The sequence below is a fragment of the Cervus elaphus genome, chromosome 23, assembly GCF_910594005.1.
Source record: "Cervus elaphus chromosome 23, mCerEla1.1, whole genome shotgun sequence".
Classification (NCBI taxonomy): Eukaryota; Metazoa; Chordata; class Mammalia; order Artiodactyla; family Cervidae; genus Cervus; species Cervus elaphus.
The window spans coordinates 63,589,416-63,602,850 of NC_057837.1; the positions used below are offsets into that span (position 1 = coordinate 63,589,416).

At 43.2% G+C, this 13,435-nt stretch overlaps 1 protein-coding gene across 1 annotated transcript in view; it reads right to left on the reverse strand.

Moving 5' to 3' along the window:
* PIGU (phosphatidylinositol glycan anchor biosynthesis class U) overlaps positions 1 to 5,401 on the reverse strand; it is a 96,931-nt gene extending 91,530 nt beyond the window's left edge. The window contains exons 1-2 of the mRNA XM_043883600.1: positions 5,076 to 5,401; positions 2,057 to 2,121 (exon numbers count right to left, since the gene is read on the reverse strand). Coding sequence (XP_043739535.1) covers positions 2,057 to 2,121; positions 5,076 to 5,205 — 195 coding nt within the window. The 5' untranslated portion in view covers positions 5,206 to 5,401. The remainder of the gene's footprint in view (positions 1 to 2,056; positions 2,122 to 5,075) is intronic.
* Positions 5,402 to 13,435: the final 8,034 nt, after the last annotated feature.

The following is a 13,435-nucleotide window of genomic DNA, read 5'->3' on the forward strand; positions in this document are numbered from 1 at the left end:
TGTGTACTTAATAACTCTTTGTTAAAGGAAAGAGAGAAGGAAAGAAGGTTGGAATACATATGCAGATACAGAGCAAGGCACTAGGAATAAGTGACCAAAAGGTGCCAGAACACGTTCTAAGCAACACATATCATAATGGGTAAAACAAGTACAGAGGCAGTTTTAAGAGTATGATATAAGTTATGAAAAGGATAAGCACAAGATGCTTTGAAAGATACAGAAGAAACATCTAACTTAGTCTAAGGTGATGAAGGATGGCTTCCTGGAGGAGGCAAAACCTAAGCTAGTATCTGAACAGCATGGTCAACCACAAAAACAGAGAAGAACGGCCCTCTATAAAAAGACAACAGCATGAGCAAAGACATAGGTAAGAGAGAACATGGCACTAGAGCATAATAAAACCACGTCAGAACTCTGTCAGGGGCTCCTATTCTGTCTAGAAAACATACTGCCCAAAGCACACAGCACACTCAGCTCTCCTGGCTGCTAGGCTTTGCTTGTGTAAGCCCATACACTTCTGCTCCCAGTTTCTGAGTGGTGTGCTCATAAAGAGTCTCATAGACACTTCCCTGGTGGCTCAGATGGTAAAAGTGTCTGCCTACAATGTGGGAGACCGGGGTTCGATCCCTGGGTCGGGAAGATCCCCTGGAGAAGGAAATGGCAACCCACTACAGTATTCTTGCCTGGGAAATCCCATGGACAGAGGAGTCTGGTAGGCTACAGTCCATGGGGTCGCAAACAGTCGGACACAACTGAATGGCTTCACTTTCACTTTCAAAGAGTCTCAAATTTTTCCTAACCTGCTTCTGCTAGCAGTTCTTGTTACTGAGGTTCAATTAGACAGTAATACAAAGATAATGAAGTATGAATACAAAAGAGTTGTTATCTCCATGAGAACCAAGTTGAATGCTTTAAAAAGACTAGATAGGAGAACCAAAAAACTGTTCTCAAAGTACGTATGAGGGAGATAGTTGTAAAAATTAAGGACTAAATTGCCAAATTAGAAGATGTCAAAATGATCAAGCCAATAAAAAAGGGCGGGGGCTTTCCTGGCGGCTCAATGGTAAGGAATTTGCATGCCAATGCAGGGGACATGGGTTCAATCCCTGGTCCTGGAAGACCCACATGCCACAGAGCAACTAAGCCTGTGCGCCACAACTATTGGCCCTGTGCTCTAGAGCCCAGGAGCCACAACTACTGAGCCCAAGTGCTATAACAACTGAAGCCCTCAGGCCTACAGCCCATGCTCCACAGCAAAAGAAGCCATCACAATGAAAAGCCCTGAGAGCTACAACCAAATGTAGCCCCGGCTCACCAAGACAGAAAGCCCATGCAACAATGAAGACCCAGAGACGAAAACATAAAATTAAAAAAAAAAAAGGGGGTGGGGGGAGAAGAAGTGGCAAGACATGTAGTTGATGGAGTGAGTAGGACCCATAGGGCTTTGTATGCATCCTAAGGTGCTTAGATTTTATCCTGAAATCAGTGCCAAGCAGGACAGTGACAAAATCAGATTCACATTTCAGGAAGATGGCTCTGACTACAGAATAAAACAAAAAGGAGCAAGACTGAATGCAGAAGGACTTGTCAGGAAGCTGTTCTAGTAACCCAAATAAAAGATGATGGTGACCTAAGAGTGATTTTACTATTCTTAAGAACTAACTTTATGAGTTAAATGGCTTTGGTGGGCTTTCTAAGAAACCAACACTGCTGACACAGTTTTCACGGGAAAGCAAGTTCCAAAGAACAAATTACATGCCAATCAGCATATAACCTATTCATGAACTACAAACTGTTTGCAACTTATCTGCCAACAAAAATGGTAACTTCCACAGAAGTCTCATCTGCTTGCCCAAATTATAATCTAAATCTGGATCATTTCCACTGCAATTGTGAAACCCTCTTCTTAAGCAGAAGACATCTAAAAAAGGGCTGTTTCTAAATATGATTTTCAAAAATAGATCTTTTTAAATGTTTGTACAAAACAGAGGTTAGGTTTGGCATCTGTGACTATAAACTACTCTTAGTACCCAGAAAAGAAAGCAAAAACACTTACTTCATGAAATACTGCTCCAGAATAAGGAGACACTCCCAAGTCCAACAGTGAGAGGCCTTCAACCACTGAAAAGTAAGACATCCAAGTTCACTCTTACTTTAGAGACATATACAGATTGGCCATAAACCAAAGTGCTAGATACTCCCAAGAACAAGAAGGGCTTCCCAATTTGTCTAACCCCCTTTTACCTCATTCCCAGCAAGTGATTTTAAGTCTTGATTTCAGACGATGGTGAACCTTCTTCCCTACTTAACAACTCTTCATTGTGGGGCAACACTCATTATGAAAAAATTTTATATTAAACCTTAACATTCCTTCAATCTTCTTCTAACTTCCACCCATGCTAGAAAGGGTTTTGTTTGCAAATTCCCTGGTAGTCTGGTGGTATGGACTTGGCACTTTCCTGCCAGAGGCCCAGGTTCAATCCCTGGGCAGAAAACTAAGATTCTGCAAGCCCCTGCCAAATAAATATATAATAACAAGTGTTTCACTTCTACATATTCTGCTCCATTGCAAAAACAGCAAAATAACAAATTAGAAGCTGTGAGAAATGTTTCCTCAAGATAGGAAAATGGGCAGTCACTCTCACATGCTGACTGTTTGAGTGACATGTATTATTAACTTTTCTACAAGCAACATGTATTTTTAAGTGTGTGCCTCTTGATCCAGCAACAATTGTTCTTAGGATAGTTTATCTGGGGAAATAACTGGACAAGTGTCCAAAGAAATATGTTCCTTATCATGCTCAGAGTACTAAAATATTAAAAATAACCCCAAGTTTCAATAATGGATATTTATGTAAATGAATTAAGAAGTATATACATATATGTATGGGTGGATAGAGAAAAGCACTTTATAGTTAGAAATCACACTTTGCTATTAATAATTGAATAAATAAATAGGTAAAAGAGAAAACTCTTCCTTATAGAGAATTTAAGTGTCAAATCTAGAGGAAAGATGAAAATAGATACTCACCACTTGGCAGATCCCACAGTAATAATCATGAAAGCCAAGTATCAATAATGGATACTAAAAATTAGTGGGTGAAAATATGACTGGAAACAGTATTTGCAAGGAGAAAAATAAAAACTTATGTGGATAAACCTGGCATTCACTATCTTTCTCAAGTGACCTACCTTAATATCACCAGTAATATGCTGACCAGTTAACATTATCAATATCAAGTTCCTCCTGATATGATTTATCATGATGGAGATAAAAAAACTTCTGTGGTGTTTATGCCAAAAATGTGGTTCTTACCAAAAAAACCATAACTTCAATCTCATCATGAGGAAACATGAAGAAAACCTAAACTGAGAGACAAAATAACTGGCCAACTCACTGGAAAAGACTCTGGTGCTGGGAAAGACTGAAGGCAGGAGGAGAAGGGGATGACAGAGGACAAGATGATTGGATGGCATCACTGACTCAATGGACATGAGTTTGAGCAAGCTCCAGGAGTTGGTGAAGGACAGGGAAGCCTGGCCTGCTACAGTCCATGGGGTCACAAAGAGTCAGACACAACTGAGTGACTAAACAACAACATGAAGGAGGAAGCATCCCAGATAGGGAGACTAAGGATAGACAACAATGCAATATCTATCTAAGGATAGATCCCAATGCAATATGGGATCATGATGGGATCTTGGACCAGAGAAAGGACATTGTGGAACAACTGGTAAAAATCCTGTAGGTTAGTTAATGGTATTGTATCACTGTTAATTTTCTGGTTTAGGTCACTGTACTACGATTATGTAGGATATTAGCAGGAGAAGAAGATGGGTAAAGGGTAGTAGTGGTGATTCAGTCGCTAAGTCATGTCTGACTATTGTTACCCCATAGACGGTAGCTTGCCAGGCTCCTCAGTCCATGGGATTTTCCAGGCAAGAATAATGGAGTGCATTGCCATTCCCTTTTCCAGGGGATCTTCCTGAACCAGGGATCGAATCTGGGTCTCCTGCATTGCAGGTGGATTCCTTACCATCTGAGTCACCACGGAAGCTATGGGATAATATTAAAACTCTAGCATTTAATGTTTGAGAACATGAAAGGGGACTTCTGTGGTGCTGTTCTGTTTGTTGATCTAGGTGCTGGCTACATGGATGTAGACAGTTTGTAACAAATTCCTGGAGCTCTAAGTTTATTATACTTTAGGAAGAAAGTTTTTTAGAAAATCTTCAAACTCTGGCCCTAACCTCACCCCCATCCCATTACTCCCCTACTTCGGATACGTTCAGGTCTTTCAACATTTCTTGATCCTGTTTATCTTCTACCTGGAATTTCCCTTTCTCTAATCTCCCTTTCCAAACTCTGCATCCTTCAAGAGTTAGCTCAAATTCCATAGCCTTAAGAAACTGGAAAAGGAGGGGACGCTTTCTTCAAGATCAAAACTCCAAGGAAGGAACTGGATGTACACAGGAAGTACACTTTCCACAAATGATTATAATTATCTACTCTCCCATTAGCCTGTAGATCCTTTGGCCCAAATTCTGTCCCTTTAGTATAAAACAATGTTTGATGAAGAACTGCAAGGCCTAAGAAGACACAGTAGGAAAAACTGCACTGCAAGTCCCAGACGGAGAATAGGTTTCTAAGCACACTCACTCACACCCTTCCCTCGCTTAGGCAGGATTGGCCCCCGCACTGGGGCTCCCCTCACACACCACCCCACACCCCAGGGAACATCATGTGCGAATCTCCCGCCAAATCCCACTCCAGCCAGCAGGCACTTCCCTCATCCTGACCCTTCCTCAGATCACGCCTCTCAGCTCAAAACCCGTGTGGGACACACCCCCTCAGATCTCCACCCCGCAGGTGACCGGCCTGTAGGGCTCCAACCTCACCACTGCCCCACGCTCCCTCCTCCCAACAGCCCCGCTCTCCCGCCTTCTCTAAGTACGCTTGAGTGGGTCAGTTCCCTCAGAATCTTGAGCTTGCGACCAATGCCCCCGCCTTCCATTCACAGAGGCCAGGAGCGCACAGGCGGTACGTGACCGCCTACTCGAGTCGGTGGCCTCACCTCTCTTCCAAGAGCTCAGTGGGGACACCACCTCCACCCGCTCCGAGATGAACTCGGCCAGACTGGAGCGGAACAAGGCCGCCCGCACGGTCACGGCCACCACCAGCACCAGGGCCAAGGGAGCCGCCATGATAGCTGGGGCGGGCGCGCAGGCGGGGAGGGAAAGGCGAGTCGAAAGAGCCTGGACCTGCGCACCGCCCCCTGTAGTTCCGCGGACCGGCGCACCTCGCTACTATCGCCGGAGCGGCCAGACTGGGGACTACCACTCCCAGGAAGCCGTGCGGCGAAATGGGGGCGGGACGACGGCAAGCAGGGCGTCGCAAGCTCGCCTCAAAGGGTTGGGCGACGTCTCAGACGGTAGCAGGTGAACTGTAAAGCGCCCAGGGAACGAAATGCTCCTGGAAGAAGACAAATGAAGGCAATTGTCCTCCTAGGATTGTGAACGAGATTTAAAAGACGTTTGTTTCACTCATGTCTATGTTTTTAATGCTTAAATTTTTCTTTTTTATGCTTTTCAGTAAGTTCAGTCGCTTAGTCGTGTCAGACTCTTTGCGACTCCATGGACTCCAGCAAGCCAGGCCTCCCTGACCATCCCCGACTCCAGGAGTTTACTCAAACTCATGTCCATTGAGTCGGTGATGCCATCCAACCATCTCATCCTCTGTCGTCCCCTTCTCCTCCTGCCTTCAGTCTTCCCAGCATTAGGGTCTTTTCCAATGAGTCAGTTCTTCGCATCAGGTGGCCAAAGTATTGGAGTTTAAGCTTCAGCATCAGTCCTTCCAATGAACATTCAGGACTGTTTCCTTTAGGATGGACTGGTTGGATCTCCTTGCAGTCCAAGGAACCCTCAAGAGCCTTCTCCAACACCACAGTTCAAAAGCATCAATTCTTTGGCACTCAGCTTTCTTTATAGTCCAACTCTCACATCCATACATGACTGCTGGAAAAACCATAGCTTTGACTAGATGGACCTTTGTTGGCAAAGTACTGTCTCTGCTTTTTAATATGCTGTCTAGGTTGATCATAACATTTCTTCCAGGGAGCAAGCATCTTAATTTCATGGCTGCAGTCACCACCTGTAGTGATTCTAGAGCCCCCCAAAATAAAGTCAGTCACTGTTTCCATTGTTTCCCCATTTATTTGCCATGAAGTGATGGGACCGGGTGCCATGATCTTAGTTTTCTGAATGTTAAGTTTTAAGCCAGTTTTTTCACTCTCTTTCACTTTCATCAAGAGGCTCTTTAGTTCTTCACTTTCTGCCATAAGAGTGGTATCATCTCATATCTGAGGTTATTGCTATTTCTCCCAGCAATCTTGATTCCAGCTTGTGCTTCATCCAGCCTGGCATTTCAAATGATGTACTCTGCATAGAAGTTAAACAAGCAGGGTGACAATATACAGCCTTGACATACTCCTGTCCTGATTTGAAACCAGTCTGTTGTTACATGTCCAATTCTAGCTGTTGCTTCTCAACCTGCATACAGATTTCTCAGGAGGCAGGTAAGGTGGTCTGGTATTCCCATCTCTTGAAGAATTTTCCACAGTTTTATGTTTTTAAAGAGTATTAAGTGTGTGTTCATTTATTTATTCTACAGTTTGTTGTTGTTCAGTCCCTAAATTCCCTCCAACTCTGTTACCCCATGGACTGAAGCATGCCTGTCTTTGTTTTCTCTGGGAGTTTACTCCAACTCATGTCCATTGGGTCAATGATGCCACCCTGACATCTCCTCCTGCCCTCAGTCTTTCCCAGCATCAGGGTCTTTTCCAATGAGTCCACTGTTCACATCAGGTGGCCAAAGTATTGGAGCTTAAGCTTCGTCATCAGTCCTTCCGATAAATATTCAGGGTTGATTTCCTTTAGGATGGACTAGTTTGATCTCCTTGCAGTCCAAGGGACTCTCAAGAGTCTTCTCCAGCACCACAGTTCGAAGGCATTAATTCTTCAGTACTCAACCTTTTTTATTGTCCAGATGTCTCATCCTTACATGACTACTGGAAAAACCATAGCTTTGACTACATGAAACCTTAGATGTCAAAGTGAAGTCTCTGCTTTTTAATACACTATCTAAGTTTGTCATAGCTTTTCTTTCAAGGAGCAAGCGTTTTTTAATTTGATGACTACATTCACCATCCACAGTGATTTTGGATCCCAAGAAAACAAAATCTATTGTTATTTCACCTTTCCCCACATCTATTTGCCATGAAATGATGGGTCCAGATGCCATGATCTTAGTTTTCTGAATGCTGAGTTTAAGCCAGCTTTTTCACTCTCTTCTTTCACCCGCATCAAGAGGCTCTTTAGTTCTTCTTCACTTTCTGCCATTAGAGTGGTGTCATTCTGCATACCTGAGGTGGTTGATATCTCTCCCAGCAATTTTGATTCCAGCTTGTGATTCATCCAGCTCAGCATTTCATAGATGTATTCTGAATATAAGTTAGAGAAGCAGGGTGGTGATATACAGCCTTGACATATTGCTTTCTCAATTTTGAACCAGTCTGTTGTTCCATGTCCAGTTCTGATTGTTGTTTCTTTACCTGCATAAAGGTTTATCAGGAGACAATTAAGGTGATCTGGTATTCCCATCCCTTTAAGAATTTTCCGCATGCATGCTAATTTGCTTCAGTCGTGTCCGACTCTTCACGGACATGTCCATTGGACATATGGACTGTCCATTCTCCAGGCAGGAATATTGTCAGAATTCTCCAGGCAGGCATACTAGAGTGGATTGCCATTTCCTCCTCCAGAGGATCTTCCCGACCCAAGGATCAGACCCAGATCTGTTATGTTTCCTGCATTGGCAGGCGGGTTTTTTTTTTTTATCACTAACGCCACCTCGGAAGTTTGTAATCCACAGTCAAAGGCTTTAGTGTAGTCAAAGAAGCAGAAGTAGACTTTTTTCTGGAATTCTCTTGCTTTCCTATGATCTAACGAATGTTGGCAATTTGATCTCTCATTCCTCTGCCTTTTCTAAATCCATCTTGTACATCTGGAAGTTCTCAGTTCACATACTGCTGAAGCCTAGCTTGAAGTATTTTGATCACTACATTGCTAGTATGTGAAATGAGCATAATTGTATGATAGTTTGAACATTCTTTGGCATTGCCTTTCTTTGGGACTGGAATGAAAACAACTTTTCCAGTCCTTTTCCAGTGGCCACTGCTGAGTTTTCCAAATTTGCTGAAATATTGAGTGCAACAATTTAACAGCATCATATTTTAGGATTTTTAAATAGCTTAGCTATATGACCCATCAATTCAACCCCTAGCTATATGTCCAAGAGAAATTAAATGTATGTCCACACAGAAACTTGTGCACAAATATTCATAGTTTATTCATAGCTATTACATATAATAGCCCAAAAGTGGAAACAACCCAATTATCAACCCTGAAATTTTGTTTTCCCATGGATAGAAAAACAAGATCACTAATCTATACAATGGACTATAATTGAGAAAATAATAATAATAATAATGAAGTACTGTTACATGCTACAATATGAATGAAACTTAAAAACATTATGCTAGGGACTTCCCTCATGGTCCAGTGGCTAAGACTTCGTGCTCCCAAAGCAGGGTGCCCGGTCAGGGAGCTAGAACCGACAAGCCAAAACCAAAGATCCCCCATGCTGCAACGAACCTGAGTGCCCCAACTAAGTGCAGCCAGATACATAAACTAATATAAAAAATAAGCAAACAAAAACCAAAATATTATGCTAAGTGAAACAAGCCAGTCACAAAAGATCAGATATTTATGTGAATCTCTCTGTAGAGGCAGTGACTGCAGCCGTGAAACTAAAAGATGCTTGCTCCTTGGAAGGAAAGCTATGACAAACCCAGACACCCCTATTAAAAAGCAGAGACATCACATTGCCAATAAACGTCCGTATTGTCAAAGTTATGGTCTTTCTAGTAGTCATGTACGAGCTGGATCCATGTGAGAGCTGGATCATAAAGCTGAGCACAGAAGAATTGATACTTTTGAGCTGAAGTGCTGGAGAAGACTCTTGAGAGTCCCTTGGACTGTAAGGAGATCAAACTAGTCAATCCTAGAGAAAATCAACCCTGAATATTCATCAGAAGAACTGATGCTGAAGCTCCAAAACTTTGGCCACCTGATAAGAAGAGCCAGCTCTGGATAAGACCCTGACACTGGGAAAAATTGAAGGCAATAGGAGAAGGAGGCAGCAGAGAATGGGATGGTTAGATAGCATCACTGGCTCAGTGGACATGAACCTGAGCAAACTCCGGGAGATAGTGAAGGACAGGGAAGCCTGGCGTGCTACAGTCCATAGGGTTGCAAAGAGTCAGACACGACTTAGGGACTGAACAACAACCCTGTAGAGGCAGATCTATAGAGATGAAAAGTACTTGCCTAGGGCTGGGGTGGTTGGAAGGGTGAGGAATGGGAAATGACTGCTTATGGTACAGGATTTCTTTCTTTTTATTGTTTATTTATATAGATGTGCCTGGTCTTAGTTGTGGCATGCAAGATCCTTAGTTGCAGCATGCAAACTCCTAGTTGCAGCGTGTGGAATCTAGTTCCCCAACTAGTAAATCAAACCCAGGACCCCTGTGTTGGGAGCATGGAGTCTTAGCCACTGAACCACCAGGGAAGTCCCAGGATTTCTTTTTAGAGTGATGAAATGTTCTAAAATTAGTCTGTGGGAATGGTGGTACAACTCTGAATGTACCAAAAACCACTGAACTAGTACATTAATTGGGTGAATTTTATATCATGTGTATTATGTCTCAATATCTTAAACTGACAAAGCATCAAAATCACTTGGGAGATGTATTTTTTTTAACGTAAATTTCTTATTTCTGCCCTAGAAACTGTGATTCACTAGGTCTGGGGTGGAACCCAGGGACCTGCAATATTAATCTCTCCAGATTATCCTGATTCTGGTGGTTCAGAAGCCATACATTAGAAAACATTACCCTGAAGGCATAGGTTTCCAGTACTTTATGTAAAAAAAAGATGAAAATAGTAACAATAGCAAGCATCTAGTGCTTTGGCTTCCCAGGTGACGCTAGTGGTGAAAAACTTACCTGCTGATGCAGGAGACATAAGAGTCGTAGGTTCAATCCCTGGGTCAGGAAGATCCCCTGGAGGAGGACATGGCAACCCACTCCAGTATTCTTGCCTGGAAAATCCCATGGACAGAGGAGCCCAGCAGGCTTCAGTCCATAGGGTCGAAAAAAGTCAGGCATGATTGAAATGACTTAGCACAGCACATTTAGTGCTTATCGTGTGCTAAGTATTATTTTAAGTGATTTGCATGTCATTTACAATATGTGCATGTGTGCTCAGTCATGTTTGACTCTTTGCAACCCCTAAGGACTGTAGCCAGCCAGGTTCCTCTGTCCAAGGGATTTTCCAGGCGAGAATACTGAAGTATTCCAGAAGGTTGCCATTCTCTTCTCCAGGGGATCTTCCTGACTCAGGGATGAAATTCGTGTCTCCTGCTTGGCAGGTAGATTCTTTTTTCCACCGAGCCACGTGGTATCTAACACGTGGTATTTAAACAAATACATACACACACACATACACTACAGGTTCTGTAATATCCCAATCACCACATGTGGATGAGGAAACTAAGACAAGAAGAGATTTCGTAGTTTGTTTGGGGTCACACAGCTAATAAGTGTCAGAACCATGATTCAGATGTTGTGGTTAAGCTGCTATGCCTGAGAAAATGAGAGGAATTTGGGTTGAATTAGGTTGGGTTGTATTGTTGCTGTAGCTGAGAAGGAAGGGTAGAGAATTGAAAGGAGGGAAATAATAAAGGAACAAACAAGGTGATTTCTTTCCTGAGATCCTAGATGATGTGTGGGTTGCCTAGAGAAGAAGGAACTGAGGCTCTGAGTCATCAGCCTTAATCTGTATACCTAGGTAGCTTTTTCTTTAACACTTACTAAATACTCACCATTGCCAGATCCTGCACTAGGCTATGGAATTACAATCTATCAGGTCCATATTTTTTTGTACTCCCAATAGCAAACTGACTCTGACCATCTTTAACCTAAAGGAAATTAACTAGGAGGCTGTGAGAGAGCGCAACAGGACCAAAGAGAAGCCTAGAGAACCAGACTTGGAATATCAGGACTCAAGTAGGCAGCAACACAGAGCCTGGGTAGCTGTCAAGACTACCAGGTACCACCACTGAAATGAGTGAACTTCAACCAGTTTTTAATGACCTTGCATTGTGCCATTCAAGATTCACAATTCTGGGACCTCCCCAGTAAGAATCTGCCTTCTAATGCAGAAGACTCGAGTTCGATCCCTGGCTCAGAAACTAAGATCCCACATGCCACAGCTACTGAGCCTGAGAGTCTCAATGAAGAGCCAATGCAACAAAGACCCAGGGCAGCCAAAAAAAAAAAAAAAAAGAAGGCCAAAGTTCTTGGACAGAGTGGGGGATTAACTGAGATTAGGTCCTGTACCTACATCTTGGCTGTGTGTAGGGCAGCAAGAGAAAAGAATCTGTGGGAATACAGATCATGACTTGATTATATGTGCCTTAGGACAGTACGTCCTGAAGGCAATTCAGTGAAATCTTTTGGGTGAAGGTAAAAGGTGATTGCTAACAAAGGTAACCTATAATCAAATCTATGGTTTTTCCTGTGGTCGTGTGCAGATGTGAGAGTTGGACCATAAAGAAGGCTGAGCACTGAAGAATTGATGCTTTTGAACTGTGGTGCTGGAGAAGACTCTTGAGAGTCCCTTGGACAGCAAGGAGATCAAACCAGTCTATCCCAATGGAAAACTAACCCTGAATATTCACTGGAAGGACTGATGCTGAAACTAAAGCTATAATACTTTGGCTACCTGATGCAAAGAGCTGATTCATTGGAAAAGACCCTGACACTGGGAAAGATTGAGGGCAGAAGGAAAAGGGGGCAACAGAGCATGAGATAGTTGGATGGCATCACTGACTCACTGGACGTGAGTTTGAGCAAACTGTGGGAAATAGTGAAGGACAGGATGTGCTGCAGTCCATGGGGTCACAAAGAGTCGGACATAACTCCTCCCTGTCCACTGCCACCTCCCGGAGTTTACTCAAACTCATGTCCATTGAGTTGGTGATGCCATCCAACCATCTCATCCTCTGTTGTCCCCTTCACCTCCTGCCTTCAATCTTTCCCAGCATTGGGGTCTTTTTCAATGAGTCAGTTCTTCCAATCAGGTGGCCTAAGTATTGGAGTTTCAGCTTCAGCATCAGTCCTTCCAGTGAATATTCACAACTAATTTCCTTTAGGATGGACTGGTTGGATCTCCTTGCTGTCCAAGGGACTCTCAAGAGTCTTCTCCAACACCACAGTTCAAAAGCATCAATTCTTTGGCACTCAGCTTTCTTTATAGTCCAGCTCTCACATCCATATGTGATTACTGGAAAAACCATAGCTTTGACTAGATGGACCTTTGTTGGCAAAGTATGTCTCTGCTTTTTAATATGCTGCCCAGGTTTGTCATAACTTTTCTTCAACAACAACACAAATGGTGATTGGATGCTGGATAGGGGGGAAAAGGAGCAAATATCCACCTATAAGGGTTTCCCCAGTGGCTCAGCAGTAAAGAATCTGCCTGCAATGCAGGAGACTTACAGGAGATTGGGTTTGATCCCTGGGTCAGGAAGATCCCCTGGAGCAGGAAATGGCAACCCATTCCAGTATCCTTGCCTGGGAAGTCTCATGGGACAAAGAAGCCTGGCAGGCTTCAGTCCATGGGGTCACAGAGTCAGACATGACTGAGTGATTAAACAACAACAACAAATCCACTAATAATGCTGCTGAGAAACAGGCTCTGTCCCTCCCATGCTGGAGTTTTTAGTCTAGCAGGAAGTCATAAAGAATAGGAGCATTAAGACAAATAAAATAATTAGAGGTTATAATTAGATTAATGAGGGCAACAGATCTGGATCGATGATGAAAAGCAGAGGACATACTATAGACTGAACTGGGTCGTTAAGGAAAGCCTGTCTGAGGAGGTGATATTTAAGCTGAGACCTAAAGGATCAGAAGGAGTTCTTGCTGTAAAGAACTGGCAATGGTGAGTTGTGTGTATGGAGAAAAGGGGACTAAGGTTACAATGTGCTTGCAATGAGGGAGGCCAGTGTAGGAGTGAAATGACTAGAGGAACAGGTAAGAGTTAAATGGCCTTTGTAGGGACTTCCCTGGTGGTAGATAAAATCTCTAAATCTATAAACACAACTGAAACTGAAGGAGGACTTCCCTAGTGGTCCAGTGGTTAAGAATCCACCTTCCAATGCAGGGGATGTGGGTTTGATCCCTGGTCAGAGAACTAAGATCCCACATGCCAAGGGGCAGCTATGCCTGTATGCGGCAACTACTGAGCCCTC